Source organism: Vitis riparia, chromosome 6 (genome assembly GCF_004353265.1).
Source record: "Vitis riparia cultivar Riparia Gloire de Montpellier isolate 1030 chromosome 6, EGFV_Vit.rip_1.0, whole genome shotgun sequence".
NCBI classification, from domain to species: Eukaryota; Viridiplantae; Streptophyta; class Magnoliopsida; order Vitales; family Vitaceae; genus Vitis; species Vitis riparia.
This window is the reverse complement of record NC_048436.1, coordinates 22,864,337-22,885,836: the sequence shown is the minus strand read 5'-3', so window position 1 is coordinate 22,885,836 and position 21,500 is coordinate 22,864,337. Positions and strand designations below refer to the sequence as shown.

General features: G+C 32.5%; 3 protein-coding genes across 3 annotated transcripts in view; all 3 read left to right on the top strand.

Annotated features, from left to right (window-relative positions):
* The first annotated feature begins 1,684 nt into the window (after positions 1 to 1,684).
* Positions 1,685 to 2,765, top strand: LOC117916639. The gene has a single exon (XM_034832769.1). It carries the CDS (start codon positions 1,745 to 1,747, stop codon positions 2,567 to 2,569), a length of 825 nt encoding a protein of 274 aa, XP_034688660.1. The 5' UTR covers positions 1,685 to 1,744; the 3' UTR covers positions 2,570 to 2,765.
* Positions 2,766 to 7,558: 4,793 nt separating this feature from the next.
* On the top strand, positions 7,559 to 9,469 carry LOC117915828 (expansin-A10-like). The gene is made up of 4 exons (XM_034831539.1): positions 7,559 to 7,661; positions 7,800 to 7,929; positions 8,026 to 8,338; positions 8,575 to 9,469. Exons 2-4 carry the CDS (start codon positions 7,803 to 7,805, stop codon positions 8,876 to 8,878), a joined length of 744 nt encoding a protein of 247 aa, XP_034687430.1. The 5' UTR covers positions 7,559 to 7,661; positions 7,800 to 7,802; the 3' UTR covers positions 8,879 to 9,469.
* Positions 9,470 to 18,189: 8,720 nt separating this feature from the next.
* LOC117915748 (nuclear pore complex protein NUP214) overlaps positions 18,190 to 21,500 on the top strand; it is a 43,587-nt gene continuing 40,276 nt past the window's right edge. The window contains exons 1-3 of the mRNA XM_034831428.1: positions 18,190 to 18,522; positions 18,612 to 18,820; positions 18,919 to 19,087. Coding sequence (XP_034687319.1) covers positions 18,315 to 18,522; positions 18,612 to 18,820; positions 18,919 to 19,087 — 586 coding nt within the window. The 5' untranslated portion in view covers positions 18,190 to 18,314. The remainder of the gene's footprint in view (positions 18,523 to 18,611; positions 18,821 to 18,918; positions 19,088 to 21,500) is intronic.

The window sequence follows — 21,500 nt, the reverse complement described above, 5'->3', positions numbered from 1 at the left end:
CAAGATACCATGTACTTATATTCTCAATGTATTTTTCATATTTTTAATTACTTGTCCAAACATTGAACAAAAAATTTATTAAATTTATTCTAAATCACAATGCCTAATTCCAAAATGAACTTTTAAAAAATCACTCTAATAAATTTTTTATCAAACTTGTTTTTTCAAATACACTTAAAGGTCATAATTGATAATGTGTTTGGTACGTGAGAAATGAAGAATGAGATTTTAAACATACTTAAGTCATGTTTGATACGTGGGAATAAGGAACGAGAATGAACATCTCATTCCAATTTTATTCATTTCTATGCCTGAAATGATTCCAACAAAAATAAAATCCAATTTCTAAGTGAGATTTCAATTCATTCTATTTTATTTTTATCTTTTAGTGTAAGTTATTTTTAAAAATTTAAAAATCAAAAACTTGTTGGACAAGTTGATCTAATTTATTTTGATTTTGTAAAAATAATAATAATAATAATAATAATTCAATTTATATAATATAAACTAAATTTGATTCAAGGTTTATTAAAAATAAAAATAATTTTATAATTACAAATGAATTAAAAATATATTTTTTAAATAAAATATGAATAATAATATTATAATAAAATTATAAATTATATATATATTTTTTATAAATGTTATAAAAATATGGATATTGACATCTTATAAAAGCATAATTGATTTATTTTATTAAAAATAAATAATAATAACTTAAAATTAATAAATGCTAATACTTTACATGAATTTAAAAACAAATAAATTTAATTTTTTAAGGTATAAATGAGTCAAATTTCCTATTACATGTATACATTTAAGACTCAATCATGGATGTAATATGGTGAAATTTTTTATTTGATCCATAATTAGTTAATTAATTTTTTTAATTATAAATTATTTTTTAAAAATTAGAAGACTCATTGAAAAATGTAAAGCATTAATCATGCCTATTATTTTTTTATAGTTATTATATATATTTTTTAGTTTAAAATTATAAAACTTATTAATAAATTTAATACAAAATCTCGTTTGATTTGAAATTCATTTTTAAATGAAAAATAAAAATAAAAAATAGTTATTTATTTATTTTATTTTAAAAAAAATGTTTCTAAAGGACAACAATCATACCAATGGTATAAATTTTTAAAAACAATTATATTTTTAAATCACACACCAAAATAGGTCTTTATTATTTAAGAAAAAAACTCTTAAAGATGTTATTTTAAATGGAAATAAAAAATCATACACCAAAATATATCATTATCAATTTATTTCTTTTTTTCATCCTCAAACATGGTATTAATGATTTTTCTTCCCATATTTAATTTTTCTAATATTGTTTCTGATGTTGGAAGAAAATTAATAACAATTATATATTACCATTTATTGGTGACGAATTGCAGAAGGAAATTGAAAGGTAGAGAAATTTTTGACTTAATGGGCACCTCTGGCCAGGAGTGTAAAAAAAGATACAACTGAATTTGAAAGCGAGTTATGAGGGCCACTGCACCACCAATCTGCATGAGAGCTTTGCACTTTGCAGAGATCCAAAGTGAAAAAACCTGTGAAAAGACTCCCTCGCTTGTGAATTGTCATGTGAATGCTATTAAGGCCATCAGCCAGCTCCTCAACATTTACTCGACTACACCGCTCCTGTTCATTAATCCCTTCACGTCCCATATTCTTGTTTGTATTAAGTTCCAACCCCATCTCTCTCCCTACATGAACCACCCACCCATCCATGAAAGACCTCTCCTTCTTCCTCCTCAAGAACTCTCTGGGTTCCAAGATGAGGAGGGGCATCCGAAGCTTCTGCAATGGTGATGCTTCAACCTCAACGCTCAACCAGCACAAGACCACTCCTGACCATGGCGACTCATCACTCATCAGCTCCACTACTTTAGTGGAAAGCCCACCAACATTGGAGGAGATGATACTGCAGTTAGAACTAGAAGAGGAGATTGCCAGAAAAGCGAAGCTTCAAGAATATGGTGAAATGCAGCGTAGGATGTCTTGCGTTAACAATTCTGATATTTTACGCTCTGCCAGGAACGCATTAAATCAGTATCCCCGGTTTTCTCTTGATGGCAAGGATGCTATGTATCGATCTTCATTCCGAAACCTGGCTCCTGGTAGGAAATCAATTTGTTGCAACCGAGGACTAGTTAGAGGAAGATGTTACACAGATGAATTTGACTCCAAGTTAGAGAAAAAGACTTCCTCATGTTTGCCATCAACTTTAGCAGGAGAGAGTGTGATATGGTGCAAGCCAGGGGTGGTAGCTAAGCTAATGGGCCTGGAGGTCATGCCAGTGCCAGTAAGTTGCAACAGAAGTACAGAGAAGTTGAACTCTATTGTAAACAGACAAAATCTAAGGAGGCGAGCCCAAAGGCATGAAATGGAGAGGAGGAGATTTGTTATGGATATGAATGGTTGCGGTGCAACTCAAAGACAAGGGACAATGGCCTCCTGTTCAAAGACTGGCCGGTACTGCGTGATGAGACCACTTGCAGTGGAACCAGCAAATATTGATGGAGTAGGTTGGCCAAACAGGCATTTTCTTTAGATTCCCACAGCAGATTCAAATCCCAATACATCCCCCTCTCTCGGAAATCAAGAATACTTTCTATCAATCTTACCATATTATTGTATTACTCTGATTTGCGCTTTGGATGCAAAGTTTCTTAGTAAAAAAAAAAAAAAAAAAAAAAAGAAGACTTGGATATTGGATGTTTTCCCTCCTGATTTCCTATCTTATGAATGGTGGAAGTTCCTTATAAAAATTTTTTATGGAAATATTCGCATCTGATCTTGCTGGATGCCGTTATAAACATATAGTAAGTTCCAGCTTATGGATAACCGACAATTTTCCAGTTCTGGGCTTTAAATAAACATGAAAAATACTATTTTGCTAGTGTACATGGGCACTGTTCTCACTCAATATTATATAATAACTGGTCAAATAAATTATGCTACTGAATTCTGATTAGAAACGTGCATATCTCAACCTTCAATTCGTGTACCTAACATAGCTGTAGTCCATAGTTTCTGATCATTTCAATTATACGCTTCCGTTGTGGAGCATGGTCGTAAGGATGGACCCTGGCAATGGTGATAAAGATGCTATATACGATCACAAGAATGAAAGTTTATGTCATTTTGCAGTGCCTTGATGTCCACAAATGCAAGGGAGGACTTGGATTTTTTTTTTTTTTTAGAAAAAAAAGAACTTTTCACGTCTTATTTTTCAACTAGAAATCTCAAACCGTGTATCAAACTCAATGGTGGAAACATACCATCAAGTTAACATTAAAGTATCAGACATTTATGTAACAAAATTTTAAATCTACACAAACTTTTATATATGAATAACCTATCACCCTTATTTGGACAAAATTTCTCTTATGAAAAAAATTATGCAAGTTTTCAATACATTATATAATAAAGGAAGTTAACATATTATCTTTTAATCACTAACTTGTTTCTTTTTATAAATAATTTGTTTCCTTTTATAAATAATCTATTAACCATAAATTAGTTATATAATAGGTCATGATTTTAGGTAATTAGGAAATTTCATATTTTTTGTACATATATTCTCCATAACCAAAGGACTAATACACAATAATTTATCAATCTTATTCATCTTCTACATGATATCAGATTATAGTGTTACAACAATGTTGGTGCTATTCATCTTTGCTCCAATTCAGTTTTCATTCACGCATGAAATATGTGGTCATTGATTTTCACTTCATTCGTGATCAAGTTCAAAATGGTGCTCTTTGCTTTGCTTTTATATCATTTCAAGATCATCTAGCGAATATTTTTATGAAACCACTTTCACTAGCCCACTTTGTTTCTCTTTTAATCACTAATTTGTTTCCTTTTATAAATAACCTCTTAACGGTAAATTAATTATATTCTAGGTATTCTAGGTAATTAGGAAACTTTTCAAATGTGTATATATATTCTTCATAGGCAAAAGAATAATTTACCAATATCATCCGTATTCTATATCATATCAAAACATTTAGGAGATGCTTCAGAAAACTCTATGGTTGCAACTAGTGCATGCTGCTACAAGCTTTGTTCTTCTGTGCCTACCTGGTGGGCATTACTTGGCTGATGCTGACCTTACCACCTTTATACATCTGTGTTATCCCTATAGCAATTATTCTAGCGGACTGGATTCCACTTGATTGCATACCCCATGGGAATAATGAGCCTTTTGGATCTCATGAATCAAAGAGATACGAGTCCACAATGATCATAGCATCTGCCAGGCTACCAAGGGCCCATGATCCTGCACTTGAGAAATTGAATTCCAAAAGCATAGTGAAATACGGCTGTCCACCAAATTCAGAAGAGCATTATAGCCTTAAAAATGTCCCTAAGGCCAGAACCACAAGCATATATAGGAAAATGGGGATTGAAGCACTGTATGGGGCTAACAGATGGACTCCTCATGGTTCCGACAGGTCGTGATTTCAAACCATATATGCCTGATCAAAGACTTTAGTTCTCTCTATCCAGTGTGGAAGGCATCATAGGTTTATACACTAGGGCCCAATTATGTTGCCCAAAGCCAGAACAAAGAAGATAGGAAGTAGATACAGTTCTGTTCTGACCATTCAAGTAAATATCCGATATTGCAGGAAGCCATTGCCCTGATCATCTGTGGTGCTTCTTCACAAATTAGGTGTGCTTTAATCTAAGGTGTAAGGTCGAACGGGTGCCTTTTGTAAAGTCATTGACAATGAAATGTGATGGATAAGAGAAGAGCAAGTAGCATGTAAACTGCTGAGAGGTCTATTCGGAGAAGCCAATGGCTGTCCTTTTCAACCTATTCTAAGCTTTCAAGTGGCCATGTGATCCCATGTGCAATTTTTTATTTAACCCTCAATAGACTTCATTTCATGTATTATTTTTCTTTCTTTGAGGCCGTACAGTTTCTCTGTTTGTTCTTTGCTTGATAATAGGTTAGTTTTGGTAGATTGGTCTTTCTTTCCGTATAGTTAAAACAAACAAAGATCGATCATTTTTGTTGAAAACTACTACAAAATTCTGTTTCTCCACACTCGATGAAAGGAACAAAGAATTAGGTTCATATTCTACCTTTCCGGTAATTTTGGACATCTAGTGATAAGCCAGTTCTATTAGCATTTTGCAATGGACATATTCAGTGGATGTGTTGGCTAGTTGGCCTCTTTTTTTTTTTTTTTTTTTCTTTGGCTAATGCCTACATTATTTTCTTTTCTGATTGAATATTTTTCCATCCTGAACTAACTTAAATATCCCTTCCTAACCACAGGGTCTATCCATTGCAAGAAAAGGGGGGAAAAAGAATGAGGCATGTGAAGCTAGAAGAATGTTTATCATTGTAAAATCAAACATACCAACTCTAAGAGTGCTGTTATAATCATGGTAACAAATAAGATATTAAGGAATTATCAGGCTTGTAAAAGAATCCATAGTTTGGTAATCGATCAGGAAGATATAGTGAAGACCTCAACAAGCTACACCTATGACAAAACTTGACAAGAAACTACACATGACCTTAATTTAAGAGATGAATGCTTTCCAACATGAAGTTTTTTCATCTTCATTTCTTTCTAAAGCCACACGAGAGAATTAGCTTTTTGTGCACCGTTGCTTGTAGCCTTCACATGGTTCATATTGTGATACAATATGTACAAGTTATGGACTTGAGAGATTTTCCAAGTGGGTTTTTAGTATTCTACCAAGTCACCAGAATCAAATGAATTAAGTAATAAAACTGATGGATGATGATGCACACCTAACCTTATTTTCTTTTCCTCTTGGCCAGCTTAGAACTTCCAAACTCAGAACCATTTGACTTTACTGAAAACTAAGCATGCCCCTTATGGCAGTCTGCAAAGGAATCAAATTTCAATTATCTGATTGCCCAAAAAATAAACAATGCTCAAAGGAATCGACTTTCACTTGTAGTTATATTCTTTCATTTTTTTGTTCTGTTAAGCTGTAAAGTTCAGAAATTTTATACATTAGATTAGTGCGGCAACATGAAAACTAACGAGGATTATCATATGGGGACAGCTAAGATTGCTAAAAAAGAGGGCCAGGAAGGAAGAGGTACATTGCTCTTTATCCTATTAAAATGCTGGACGGTTTGCCACATGCAGAGCACTTAAACCAAACCCTTTAGATCCTAAATTTGAGGTAGTGAATTCTTCTTGCTAGTCTTTTTCTTACACATTTATTATATATTATGTGATTCATATCTTAGTATTGGTATCAAAAGTCAGAGGTGGATTCCCAACAGGAGGGCCGAAGTATATAATATATGCAGAACCCAATAAGCGAAGGGGAGTCAAATTGAAGTACCATCACCCCATGTGCCTACTTGGGCCATCATATTCGTATTAAACGAACAGATATGATGAGTAACTATTTAAAATTCCACTAAAAAACAGTTGAATGAATAAAGAAAAAGATGCCACTTTGCTGATGAGGTCAATTTGGGCTACTAATTACGGCTAACTTCTGAACTCAGATATCGCTTCTTCAATAACTTGCGAAGGAATACTTGAGCATTAAGAAGTAGAGGACTGATAGTTTTCTCTAAGATAAGATGCACATGCTAAAGGGAAGAAAAGGAAACCACTTTGGAATTTCAACCTCTTGAAAGGAATCTAAGAATAGCAGACCAAAAGGGGTCAAAAAGTTCATCAGTTATTCCTCAACCGCCAAACTTAGTGGTTTCCACCTCCTAATGTCGCTGGAGTGCTGTTATTTTTCAATGTAGGTCCCTCTGCAAAGTGTGTGCTGGAATCTATATTATGGTTTTCATTCATAGGATGAGATTCTGAGAATTTATTATGCGGATGCCAGCAAAAACATTTATAGTAATTTGAGCAAATACACAATGCTTTGAAGAAGCATGACACCAATGGTACACACTCCATCATATCTGTTAAATGAACATTTTGCCTAGATCAAAATGCATCCTTCCTTTCCTAGATTCTTCCTTCTGATTTTCGACACCATTGGTGAAGTGTTAAACATACATAAAAGGTTAAGAACAATGTTTAAGTTATGCTTGGAGGAAAAAATATGTGAAATGCATCATGGATGTGAAGCCTAGCTTTGGCATTAAATTGCAGGAATCATAAATTCACGTTAAGTTGATACTTGATATGATGATCATCTTGTGTAAACCTGGCTGAACTGACCCTTTTTGGGGATCCAGTGGGAGAAATGTGAAATATGGTTAAGGGGAAGTGTCATCTGTAATGCCTCAGAGAGCATTAGGATAGTCCCTCAAATTTTACTACCTTTGCTTTACTATTCTTGATAAGTATTCCCAAGGTACCTTGATTTTGGTAATGTTGGTCAGAAGCTCACTTTGACTCCACTAAGAGGAAGAAATGAAGAGCTTGAAAAGTTGGAATTTTTCTCGACTTTATGGTTGGCTATTATAACAATTTAGTTTCAGTTAGTTGTTAAGATACTCTTCTGCCACGTTTCTATTTTTCATATATTCCTGGCCGTATACTTGTATACTTTTTATCCCCCATCTCCATCTATATATACAGTTCCAATCCCTCACTTGCCTCTCACCTTCTTCCCTTGTTTCTTCACTTGTGTGACCGGGGGTTTCAGTTTCAGGCCTTGTAAGCCCAAACCCACCTTTTCCTCCTTTCAATTGTACATTCACTTCTTCGTTTTCCTATTCTCACTGTAGTCTATGTATTCAAATATCAAATGCCTTCCATGTTTTAATTTATTTGTATATGTATTCCTTTGGGCAGGATATGGATTTCCTAGGATATATCATAGTAGCTCTTCTCACAGGGTTGAAGAGTGTTGAGGGATTTGGAGGTGGATGGTCTGATGCCCATGCTACTTTCTATGGAGGTGGCGATGCCTCCGGAACAATGGGTAAGAGCAAAAAAGAAAAATGGTTTTCTGTAATATGCTTCAACTGTCTGGTCTTTATTCTCATTTTCTTCTTCTATTTGGATGCATGGTTTGCAGGAGGGGCCTGTGGATATGGCAATCTTTACAGTCAGGGGTATGGGACAAACACAGCTGCATTGAGCACAGCTCTTTTCAACAATGGGTTGAGCTGTGGAGCTTGCTATGAGGTTAAATGTGTGAATGATAAGAGATGGTGTTTACCGGGATCCATCACAATCACAGCAACTAACTTCTGCCCACCAAACAATGCTCTCACTAATAATGCAGGAGGCTGGTGTAATCCTCCCCTGCAGCACTTCGATCTTTCTCAACCTGTTTTCCAGCACATTGCTCAGTACAAAGCTGGAATAGTTCCCGTTCAGTACAGAAGGTAAGCATCTCAGATCAGCATTTTGCTCAAGTCTAGCTACTCAACTCGATAATAACAAACAGATTGGCAAATAGACCCCTTTTCCATTCTAAATGAAAGACAAATCTCATCTCCCTTTTGTTGGTTTGATCATTACCCTGATTTTTGGTTGCCGAAAGAAGAGAGGCTAAGAAATGAAAATAAATTTTTTTTGAATCCAAAGCTTCATTTTGTTCTGGCTGGTGCTTATTTTGCAGAGTTGCATGCAAGAAGACCGGTGGAATCAGATTCACAGTCAATGGCCATTCATACTTCAATCTTGTTCTCATTACAAATGTTGGTGGAGCTGGTGATGTAGTCTCTGTATCCATCAAAGGCTCTAAAACCAGTTGGCAAGCAATGTCTCGCAACTGGGGACAAAACTGGCAGAGTAACACTTACCTTAACGGTCAAGCCCTCTCCTTCAAGGTCACTACCAGCGATGGCCGCTCTGTAGTGTCGAACAATGTGGCTCCACCCAACTGGGATTTTGGACAAACCTTCAATGGGAGACAGTTCTGACCCACCCTACTCAATCCCCTTCCCAAATCTAACCAAAAACACACTCAAACCTAACCTCTCACCTCTAACTTTAGTGTCACCTTCTTGTCTTTTTACTGATTATACTATTAAGTGTATACGGTGTGGTATATATTTTGCTTTAAGTATTGAGAGAATGGTTGGTGGGCTTTTTTGAACAGCCCTGATTGATTATTCTCTGACTCTATCGTTGTATTCCCAGAGGGGTTTGCGTCTAGACTAACAGGTCTTCCCCATCTGCAGAGGACCTCTACTAAGTATAATTAGGGTATGGTTTTGTTGTCGCCGTGGAGCAACATTTGGCTGAGGTGAACAAGGCTTGTCACCCGCCCAAAAGATCAAATGCTTTTCTTTTATGATAATTATTATTACTGTTGAGAGAAATGTTGACGTGATAGCTTTTTCTTTTCGTTTTTTTTTTTCCGCTCTGAGGCTTTGAGAGTGAAGTCAGTGTAACCCAGTTGTGACTGAAACATGCAAGTGTTTGGATGAGTGTGGTAATTGGCACATGTATTCTCTATGTATCACATGGGAAGAAATGTTCAGTTATGGTTTTTTGTGTTTTTTTCATTCTGGTTTGATTGTGGATGAATCAATATCATGACTTTTTCCCTCATGGAGATATGTTTATAATAATGTCATGCTCTGCAATCAGCCCTGTAAAGCGCTTCCACAGGAACTGATCATCTCATCTAAAAACCAATTGATTATTAGTTAAGGTCAAATTGATATCAAACTCATTCACATTCATCCCGAGCTTAATCATCCGGAGACTCATAGTGAGACACATCACAAGGTCTACCGTCTCTGCCCTTCACCATTGCACTGTGGCCACCCTACCACTCAGTCAATAGTAATGGTTCTGGGTCCGCATGTCCATTAAGATATTCAAAGTTTCAAACTCAACCATTATACTACTAAAAATATACTTCTCACTGGTTAAACAAGCTAAGGCGTGAAGAGCATAAAGTGATTATGAAATCAAGGTGTTGGTACCTGTGAGTTGTGACTTTGAACGCCCAGGCTTCACGCCTTCTTGAAGACCATGTCAACTGCAGAAAACCATTAAAACCCTCGAAAGACACGCAGAAAACTGTGACCAATGTAACTAATAGATCATTAAGAAATAGGAATGAAAGAGAGACTACTACGACTAAGCTGGGAACTAACACATGTCGTTAGCTCAACCGACACCTGCTTGAATAGGATTCTTTCTAAAGAGAATTGTGTTTCCACCCCAGCTGGTTGGATAATTGAGATAAGGTCTTCCTATTACCTATAATTAAATTCAAAACCCAATGAAAGAATAGAAATTGAGAAGAAGGATATTGCATTTCAAAAATCCCTAAAATACCCTTAATTATCAAACGAAAAAGCTATCGGCCACTCCTACTTTTCTTTTTTCTTTCTTTGACTTTTTCACCCTTCTTTCACTTATTTATTAGTGGGATCAAGTTAAATGATTTACCAATTATTTTTCTCCAACAAATTGAATATGAAAGATAAATAATTAAAAATTATTATTATCAAATGCATTTTTGAAGTAAATAATTTTTAAATACCTTATCAAATATTATTCTTTTTTTCAAACTTATATTATTTCTTATATATATTAAACAATTTTTAAATATCTCATAAAATATTATTATTCTTTATTTGTTCTAACTTGCAAATTAGACATCATTAAATTTTTTTTTTCAAACTTATAAAATATATAATAAATATTTTTTAAATACCTTAGCAAATATTTTTTTTGTTTCTTACTTAAAAAATAATAAATATGTTGTATATTATTTCTCATTGGTCTTCATGGCATAGTTTGGTCAAAAAACAAAAAAGAGAAAAAAAAAAACTATGGATAATTGTTCTAATGTCAAATTCAAGTTGATTAAAAATCATACAAAACCTATTAGAGTCATGTACACCTTTGTACACTTGGCACATTCCCCCTATACAATTAGTGTAATATTATACAATAGTACAAATTTCATTTCACTCTTAAGTTATGTGTCCATGTAGGTGTGTTAAGCATGTTTTTAATCATTTGGTTGAGAAACTTGTGGATGACTTATGGTTAAATTTTTTTTCCCCCGACATCATTATTGGGGAAAACATTAGAATTTCCATATGGGAAGTAAATAAAGTGTATGACACGAGTATACAATTCTTGGGCGACAAGGAAAATAAAGGAGTAATTCATAATCGATTGAAATTTTTCACAAATACTAGTCTTGTACATCCTTGTACACTTAGTATATTTTCCTTATACAATTAGTGTAATAAGTATACAATTCTTGGGTGACAAGGAAAATAAAAGAGTAATTCATAATTGATTAAAAAAATTTACAAATGTTAGCCTTGTACATCCTTGTACACTTAGTATATTTCTCTTGTACAATTAATGTAATACCCTTGTACAGTTAATGTAACACCTTTGTACAGTGGTACAAATTTCATATTCCTCCTAAATTATGTATTCACGTAAGTGTGTTAACCATGTTTCTAATTGTTTGGTTGAGAAAATATTGGATGACTCCGAGTCAATTTTTTTTCCCTAAACATCATTACTAGGGAAAGTATTGAAATTTTTATGTGAGAATTAAATAAAGTGTATGACATGAGTGTATAATATGTTGGCAACAAGGAAAGTAAAATAGAGTGGTTCATAATCGATTGAAATATTTCACAAAAGGTAGCCTTATACACCCTTGTACACATAATACATTTTCATTGTACAGTTAGTGTAATACCCTTGTACAATGACACAAATTTCATATCTCTCTAAGTTATGTGTTCACGTAGGTGTGTTAATCATATTTTTAATGGTTTGGTGGAGAAAATGGTGGATGACTTAAGGTCAAATTTTTTTTCTCCAAACATCATTACCATAAAAAGTATTAAAATTTCCATGTGGAAGTTAAATAAAGCGTATGACTTAGGATTAAACTCTTTTAAGTCTTTTTATTATTTTCATATGAAAAATAGTATTAAACAAGGTTTTCAATTTTCATTTTTAAAAATAGTTTTCATTTTTTAATTAAACATATTTTCTAAAAGAGACCATATAGAAAATAAAAAATATTCAAAATAATAATAATAAATAAAAAGTAAAAACTAGAAAAATATTTTTAAACCAAATTCAAACACAATCTATATAATTTTTTATTTTTTTTATTTTAAATGAGTAAATATACCTTTTAACCATTTTATTTAAGAAAAATTCAATATCTAGTATATATAGTTATAATTCACTTCTAAAATTAAGTTATACGAAAATATTTTAATTGTAAATTTAAAATAAAAACTCTTCATCCATCCTATTTCTCTCTTTTACTTTTTTTTTGATAAATTTTTAATTAATTCAAATCATTAAAAAAAATATTTATTAAACAAATTTACAATATTTCATATAACTTATTACTAAAAGTTATGTTAAAAAAGTTATTAAAATAAGAAAGAAAGACTTTTTTTTTAAAATAAAAAAATAAAAAATTGAACCTTTTATTTTATAATAGGAAAAAGAAAAATTTAAAATACTTTTTAGTATAAAAGAAAATAAAATAGTGAATATATTTATTTTAAATAGTGTTTTAATCATTAAATTATTTACTTCTAAAATATAAAAGATAATTTTTATTTATTTAAATTAACATATTTTAGAAAGCATTTTTCAAAATAGTTTTTAAATCATCAATATAATTTTTGTTTATTTATAATTTAAAAATATAAAATAATGTTGATTTTTCAATTATTTATAAAAAAAAAGTTTAAAAAAACCAATAAAAAATAAAAAAATGGTTAAAGAAGAGAGAATGTGTTAATAGTGACATGTAAAGAGTGGTAGAATAAAGACAAAAATGAGTAAAGGGGTATTTGTGTCCATTATCATCTCATATCCTTATAATCAATTATGAGTGATAGGACGACTTTAACTTAATTATCCACCTCAACGGGGTGAGTTAAGGTCAACCAAAAATTATACATTATATATATATATATATATATATATAAATTGATATCCCAAAGTCCACTATCTTAAAAGTGAATTCTAGTTAATTCAATTCACTTAATTTGTCCCTTTTGACTAGTTATCTGGATTTTTAATATTAGTTTAGGTAAATTAATAACAAGCATAGCAAGGCCGGATTACCTAGAAAATCACCTCACTTAGGGATTATCATCCTACAAAACTTTTCTTCAACAAAATCCTTGGATCTTTAGTGGATTACTTCAAAATCATATTAAACTTCTAAGACTGAAACTCTCAACCTCTATCTTTCTTGCCTACAAGGGCAATCAAAAAAATTTTGATGAAAATTTAAAATTTAGAAACTACCATAAAATAATTACGCTTTCTTTAGATTTTCAAGGTTTTTTATCTATCAAAATGAATTTTTAATTTTGATTTTATACCAAAATAAAAGGTTTTTTAGTTGTCTTGATTTAGGAAAACACTTTTCATAAAATTACAAAAATTTTAATTTTTAATTTTTTTGAAGATTTTTCCAAATAAAAATTTATAAGGCACTCAAAGGGCACCAATGCATGCTTAAGCTTCCGTTACGCTTTTGTGTACTCAATTACCCCTTGTTTTTGCAAGTGTCCATAGCTCACCTAGCTATCATGCTCAATTATGAATAAAATATGAATTGTATAATATTATTGTTTTTTCCTAAATTAAAACTTGAAAACTTACTTGCTAAACTTCGACTTCAATATCTTTAACTTGAATAATTTTAGTGACAATGAAGTAATTTCAAACCAACATTCTTGAAGCAAAATTATCAACAAACTGGTATATTAACATCTTCTCTTTAGTAAATTTTGGATAAGATAATAAAATTCTAAAAGTTCTACTAATCTCATTCAACCCAATCCTCGACAAAAATAATTAAATACAAATAAATAATTGACTTGATATTTTCTTTCTTCACCATATGAATCTATAATTTGAAATATACTCAAAGAACGATATACCTCTGATACACAAAATGTGTAAGAAGATAATAAAACAATAACCATAAAAATTGTGTCTCCCTAAAATGTAAAATAAAGCGATATATGTCTCTCTAATCTACAAAATAAATCAATATCTCTCTTAACAATTATCAAAATATAAATAATATGATATATCTCCCCCGTATGATCATCAAGAATAAAAAAAAAATGATGTAGGATCTCCCTTTTTGTCACAAAAATTACAAAGGTAAGAAAAGAACCGCACATCAAACACATGTCTCATATCAATTATCTAGCAATTGAGCAATAAGAATAGACAATGAAAAAGAATTCCAAAATGCTTATATTATCGTAATGTTCCAAAAATACATTGTAGTATAATCTCCAAAGATATCAACATCAAATGCACCAATATGAAATGAATCAAAATCATATATACACCAACCTAAAAAAACATTAAAAACAAAAACCCTAATCCAGTCCGAAAACTCTAGTAGTGGAAACAGTCAAGAATTGGAACTAAGTCGAGATGCCATCCAAGCCTGTAAACATGACAAATGTCCACCCATTCACACAAACCTGGAATCCATCATGTTTGCACTCTTAGCAATCACCTGTCACATATCACCTATAAATTTGATGGTTTGTTGGAACATATCCTCGATCGATGGGTCGAAACTAGAGCCACTAGTGTGATCAAAGGAGTTGTATGAACAATCTTTCTATCTCAAGAGCAATGAGCAAGTTAGGCTACACCATGATCGATGTTATGAATCTCATCTCCTCTACAACATAAGGTGCAGTTGAAGGATGTCTACAGAGAGCTAGCTTTAGTGGTGTGGCTAACATGATGAGACTAAGAAGACTCGTTAATAAATGATATATATGTTTAATGATCAGCTACTTAACAGGATTGTATGATTTGAATAATGACTTCATTGATTTTTAATTTGTTGTACAGGATCAGTATATATGTACATGAGCTATGCGATTTTTTAGACATAAAGATGCTTATATACAAGGAAAAGATAAAACATACTTTTGAATTACAAACTGGTCATAACATATTAAAGGAAAGTTATGGGGATAAAATATGAACTGAATTTGTTGAAGCTACTGCAACTGAATCGTCTGAGTTTGGTGAAGGAAAAATGGAGACCAAAGCTTGAAGAGGGGTTGCTGAGGTGGCAGCATTTGTAGAGAGATTTCTAACACTACTCAGTCTATAACTCTAAACTAGCCTCCAAAAGCAGTCAAGAGATAATGATGGGGGATGACAAACCTCTTACATGATTATTAGAAGTGTAGGCACCCACCACATTAAGAGTCATATAGGTTATATCAACCTTACATCTGATTAACACAACATGAACAAAATAGGCGATTGAATGTCTAATCTAGGTCCCATGTGATGTTAGATAGAAGATATTAGTGATGAAGATATCTAAGGCTCACAATCACTTGGTGAAGCCAACCATTGCAATATATACTAGGAGAGACCCTTACTCTCCATATGGAGTATGAATGATTTCCCCATACTACAGTGACGATAGAGCAAGAACATCATAAATGAACATTAAGACTTACGTAGGAAGCAACCTTAGATGAATGACACGAAAAATTGACTTAGGAGTAACTATAAAATTCACTGCGTACATAGAAACTTTGAACTCTATACTATTAAGGTTTATGTTAATCCAACTAATTAACACCTAAGAGGGGGATGAATTGGATAGTGATGTCTTTTTTTTTTTACAAATTTTAACAAATATGAAGTTTGATGAATGCAACATATAATTTAAACAATATGAATAATATTTTGAACAATGAAATATAAAGAGTGAATGGATAGAGAAATTACAAACTCAAGAATATTATAATGGTTCAATACAACCTAACCTCTATCTAGTCTCCTCAAACTCTAACCAACATATGAGTTTTGTTAATCTAAGGCTTTTAAATCTAAAGCCTTCAAACTCTTTACACTTAGATTATGGTTCCAAGGGACTCCTTATAATAAGAGTTTTAAAGATGAAGTCTATAAAATGTTACCTTTGAATTATGGTTCAAATGGACCCTTTCAATAGGCACCCTACTCTTGAACTCCCATGGTAATCCCACCTCACAAGGATTGCAAATAAATGAAAATAAGATCTTACTTTAAAATTTTACATAGTGGATACAACACAAACTAACATTGAAAAGTGCACTGAGGTGAAATGCAAGTTTTGAAACAAAATATACTAAGAAACTCTTATTTGAGGCTTAGAAATAAAATTTATTTTTAGCACTTTATTTTAATAATTTTACATGTTTGTATAATTATTTTTAAAACAACCCTAAAAAAAACAAGTGAAAACAACTAAAAAATGTTATATGAAAATACCATATTTTTGTTCTTAAGAACAAAAACTAGAAAATAATTTTTGGTTTCTAAACGTGTTTTCCTTATTTTTTGTTCTAGAGAACATAAAATTATTTTCGAAAATAGTTGCCAAACAAGTCATTTGCATTTGCTTTCTTAACCTCATTATCAAATCTCTTTCATTCTTGTTGTATTTGATTTTACTATTAGATCTACCATTTTTGTCCACATGCACCTATGGTAACCTTCGAAATGCAACTACATTTCATACTCATTTACTTTGTATTTGAGAAAAAACTACATGCTAACTTTTTCAACAAGGTAATTATTAATTATTATCAAAGAAATGATGAAAATTTAATGAAGATCCTGTGGGACACTCACTGTCGTCTAGCATGATCCTTACATGTCATCTAGCACAAGATATGTTCTGCACAAGAGTCATGTAGCATTATTCGCCCATCCTAGGGTACAGGTGAACACAAACCAATCAGGCACTATGCATTCTCATCTGCTAAGCATTAACTGCAACATGCATTAAGTGCATTTATTGATGCAACTGTAACAAAGCTAAAAGGCCAGACTTCAAGGCACAATAGTTGTTATGAATCAGCAATCATTGACATTAAAGATGGTAAAAACGCCATCAAAGGCATGCAACCAATTTTTCCAAAAATCTCTTGCTCGAGTCTTCGATCTATGACTTAACCTTTGAAAGGGTGTTCCCGAAAAAACCTATTCAGACATTCCTTTGTGCAGGTGCAATTGCCATCTACACTACACAGAGGCTAGTCGGATAACTCTTTGTTGGTCGTGCACCAAGAGATCCCACTTTCAAAGGTTCATGATTCAAGAATATTATTATTAGGGAAAAAAAAATCTATTTTTGAAAAATTTAACCTCATCTAAACCAATTATTTATAAATATATTTTTTATTCACAAAATTACTAACTAGAAAAGGGTTAATAACTTGTCTACAAGTTTATGCTTAGAAATTTGATATTCTCTATTCATTTCTCTAAGACTCAATTTTAGTGAAATCAACATACTTAATTTATGGAGTTGCTTGGGACTATTTTTGAGAATAATTTTCTATTCAAAAAAAAAAAAACACATTTAATAATCAAAATATGTATTGTTCTTAAAAATAGAAAATATAATCTTTTTAAAGATCATCTTTTAGCTGTTTTCACTTTTTTCTAATTGTTTTTTTAAAAAAAAAAAATCATATAACCATATAGAATGATATAGAATGATTAAAAATAAAACAATAGATATAAAAATTATTTTAAAATATTAAAAATATGTTAAAATTCCCAAACAATTTTTGTTTTACAAAATATTATAGAATAATTTTTAAAAATTATTTTTTTTGAAATAGTTTTCTAAAATAGTTATGAAACAGGGTTTATGCTTTTTTTATTATCCTCATGGATATTCAATGTCAATCTAGAATATTCAATATTAGCCCGTATAGATTAACAATAATCAATAAAGTGAAATCAAATGTACACAAGTTCAGATAAATTAACAATAAGTAATCAACATAGTGATATCATATATACATGGAAACTTGCTTACAAATATTGCCCTCAACTTCCAAAAACCATGTGTTTGAAAACTCAAATAAAGAAAACAAAATTTTTCAATTTATTTTCCAGGTTATAAAAGTTTTCAAAATATTTTTTTATAAATCACTAATTAGTTCCCAAAAATATTTTAGAAAAATATTTGAAAATATTTCAAATTTAATATCACAAATAATTTATTTTCAAAATAAACTCTGAAAATTTTTGTTAGATTTATTTTTTAAGTTAGAAAAGTAATTTTCATGTTAGAAAAGTATTTTTCATTCTTTAAAATAAAAATTTATTTTTAATAAAGATTTAAGCATGGATATATGGTACGAGGAAAATGGAAAAGAAAAGGTGAAGAGTGTGACCGTGATTTTAGGACGACTTGGAAACACGCTAGAATCAATTCCAAACACAAAAAGGAAGGTGTTAAGCTCATTTCCATCAGCGAAATTGGGGTTGCTTCACTCCTCCTTCCCGCCCAAACTCCCAGTCCCTGAGAGCTAGGGTTTTGGAATAATGGCTACACCTGAATCAGTCATAGACCTGGAGGGCAAGGATCTCGAAGGAGACCGCCTGGATTGCGACGACTACGTCTTCGTTAAGATCGGTGAATCCGTCACTATAAAGCCCCAATATTACAACTTCAATCTCGATAGCCCCCTTCCTTCTCAGCCCTTAGCCGTCTCCGAGCGTTCTCAACTCATCTTCGTTGCCCATTCTGACGGTGATTCTGACGTTTTTTAGCTATAATTTTTTCCCCCTTTTCCCTTCTTCTTTTTATTTTTCTAACATCTTCGTCAATCCACTTTGTAGGGTTTTGTGTGGCCAGGACCGAGGCTGTTATTGAGTTGGCCAAGGAGATTAAGGAGAAAGGAAGCGGTTCTTCTATACAAGAGTTGAGTGTGGTGGACGTTCCTATTGCTAATGTTCGCATTCTGGCACTATCTACTGACTCCTCTACGCTTGCCGCTTCCGTTGGCGGTGATATTCATTTCTTCTCTGTTGATTCCCTTCTCAATAAGGTGGGGGTTCTATGGTTGGTACTCAGGTAGAGGAGTTGGATTCTTAATCTGCTTTGCATTTTTGTTTAATGTTTCCAATTTGTGCTTCCATTGTGCAGGGACAAGAGCCATCTTTCACCCGTTCACTCAGTGGATCAAGCAGTGTTAAGGACATGCGGTGGAGGAAAAAAATGGATAACTCTTATGTTGTTCTTTCAAGTGATGGAAAGCTATACCATGGAGCTGCTGAAGGCCCCCTTAAAGATGTAATGGACGGTGTTGATGCTGGTACGTTTTTGTCCTTTGAGTGCATTTTAGTGCGGCCGAATGATATGTGGGCACATCTACTTTATCACCGATTAGGGTGTTGGACACTTGTGGTGGGCTGACAGTGTGTATACATGTTTAATACCATTCATCCACTTTCAAGTTCTTCAACCTTCCTTCATATTTAAAATATTCATTTCATCTTGTCTGTAATACATTTATTGTTGAAGAGACTATCTAGGTACTGTATTTTTCATTGTTTTATTATTTATGATACACAATAAGATACACATGATATGATACATTTTTTATGAATATTGATATATATCGTAATTTGTATCTTTTCTTAAACATGTCTTATGATGCATATACAGTACATGATACAACACGTGATACAGTGATAAAATGATACTTGCACTTTCAACTATTTTCATAAATTTTAAGAAAAATAAAATTCAATTTTTTTTGAAAGAATTGATATATTAATTGTTTAAAATATAGGAAGGTTAGAAATTGATCATAAAAAGGAGAAGGTGTAAAATAATCCTATAGTTAGAGCTACATTCTTGTTGTTAAAGACCATATTGAAAGTTAAGCAATTTATTCTTACAAAAAATATTGAAAACTTTTCATTTAAATATGATGATTGGTTACTAAAAATTTTACCTTACATATATTAGTTTTTTATGTATATATATATGACTTTTTTCGGTAGGAAAGGAATGATGAAGAATATGGAAAGCTAGAACTTTGGAGATGACATATGAACACATATGTATTAACCATATATATAGGTATATATGTATAGTTAGAATTTGAACTATCAATCAAATCTAAAAATTAAATGGTGTGGCTATGAACCTTTGAGTGTTTCTTTTTCCCTTTCTTTTTACCTTAGCTACTTCAAAGTAGGCTTGGGTGATAGACTCGTGGTCTCACTCTTATGGAAGAGGAGTTTGGATTCCTAGTTTCTCTAGACATCTAAACAATTGGGAGATTGAGATTATGGAGCGCTTCTTGGCAAGACTTCTAGTTAAGGTGGTAGTTGAGGGAGAAGAGGACAAGGTTTGTTGGTTGGAGACAGAGAGAAACTTTCTCTGGTAGGTCCCTCTACTCTAGCTTGAAGGTGGGGACGTTAGAGTCGTTCCTAGTGGGCATTGTGTGGAATGCGTGGGTTTCACCTAAGGTGTGCTTTTTTGCTTGGAAGGTGACTTGGGAAAAAGCTTTGACTCTTATTCAGTTACACCAGAGAGGTTGGTCTTTGGCCAATAGATACTTCCTGGGCACACTCACGAGGAGTCAATTGACCACATATTTTTATATTGTAGCAAGACAAGGGCGTTGTGACAACTTTTGTTATCTCATTTTGGTATTTCATAGGTGATTTACTCCTTTTTCAGAGAGACTCTATCAGGTTGGTATGCCTCTTTTGTCAAGAGGAAGCGGAAAAAGGTTTAGGGAGCTGCTCCTTTGTGCATTTTTTGGATAATTTGGAAGGAGCAAAATGGAAGATCATTCGAGAATGTGGAGCTCTCTGATCATAGACTAAAAATCCTATTTCTGAGTATCTTGTTTTCTTGGTCCAAGTTGTTTATAGGAGAAAGATTGTTATCCTTATTTGATTTTATTGATTGGTTGAGTGCGGTTTGAGGAAGGGAGTATTTTTGTTTTTCCATCCCTTTTTTGGCACTTTTCGGTGGTCATTGTATACGTTTTGTGTACTTTGTTACAACCCTTTTTTGATGCTTTTCAATATTATTTTTTTGATAGGTAAAGATAATTCATTAAAAAGAGGCGCCAGAAAAGCGACTTAAGGTATACAGAACTATGCAAGGTATACAAACCTAAACACCCACCACCAAAAAGATGAGAAAACTAAAGCGGCCCAAAAAGTCACCTAGCCCAAAAACAACCTTAATAGGATCCCAACCAATCAATAAAATTAACTATAGTTATAGGGCATTCAACTATAAACAATTTCGCCTCAGACCAAAGAGAGAAAAGAAAGGAATATTTCAATCTTTGGATTGACAACTCGTCATCCTTAAATGCCAATCCGTGAGCTTAGAGATGCCATTTCTTTGAGTAATCTAAAAATGATAACCTAGTAATTACCTGTCTGAGTTATTGGATATGAATGTGAAAATGATTTTCCTTTGTCAATTATGCATATAAGGGAGTTGAGAGAGAATGGTTAAGAGGAAGACGTTGAAGGTCTTGGTTGAGAGGAAGACTTTCTTGATTAGGTTGGAAGGCGAGCAAGGAGGTGAATGGTGTTCGATGACAGAGATAAGTAGAGGCTCTGTTTTTGCATTAGGTTTTGAAAAGGAAGCAGTTGGGTGGTTGGTTGAATACTTGACGAAAGCCTTAGCATTGAAGAGTCATATGGGTTTCAACAAAAAATTCAGGGGAAAATGCAGGGTTCATCTGATGG

What these genes read in the sequence shown, in the direction of transcription:
- LOC117916639 (XM_034832769.1), top strand. Translation starts at nt 1,745, where the DNA reads ATGAAAGACCTCTCCTTCTTCCTCCTCAAGAACTCTCTGGGTTCCAAG.
- LOC117915828 (XM_034831539.1), top strand. Translation starts at nt 7,803, where the DNA reads ATGGATTTCCTAGGATATATCATAGTAGCTCTTCTCACAGGGTTGAAG. An exon ending in CGATGCCTCCGGAACAATGG is followed by an intron (nt 7,930 to 8,025) that starts GTAAGAGCAAAA and finishes CATGGTTTGCAG; the next exon opens with GAGGGGCCTGTGGATATGGC. An exon ending in GTTCCCGTTCAGTACAGAAG is followed by an intron (nt 8,339 to 8,574) that starts GTAAGCATCTCA and finishes CTTATTTTGCAG; the next exon opens with AGTTGCATGCAAGAAGACCG.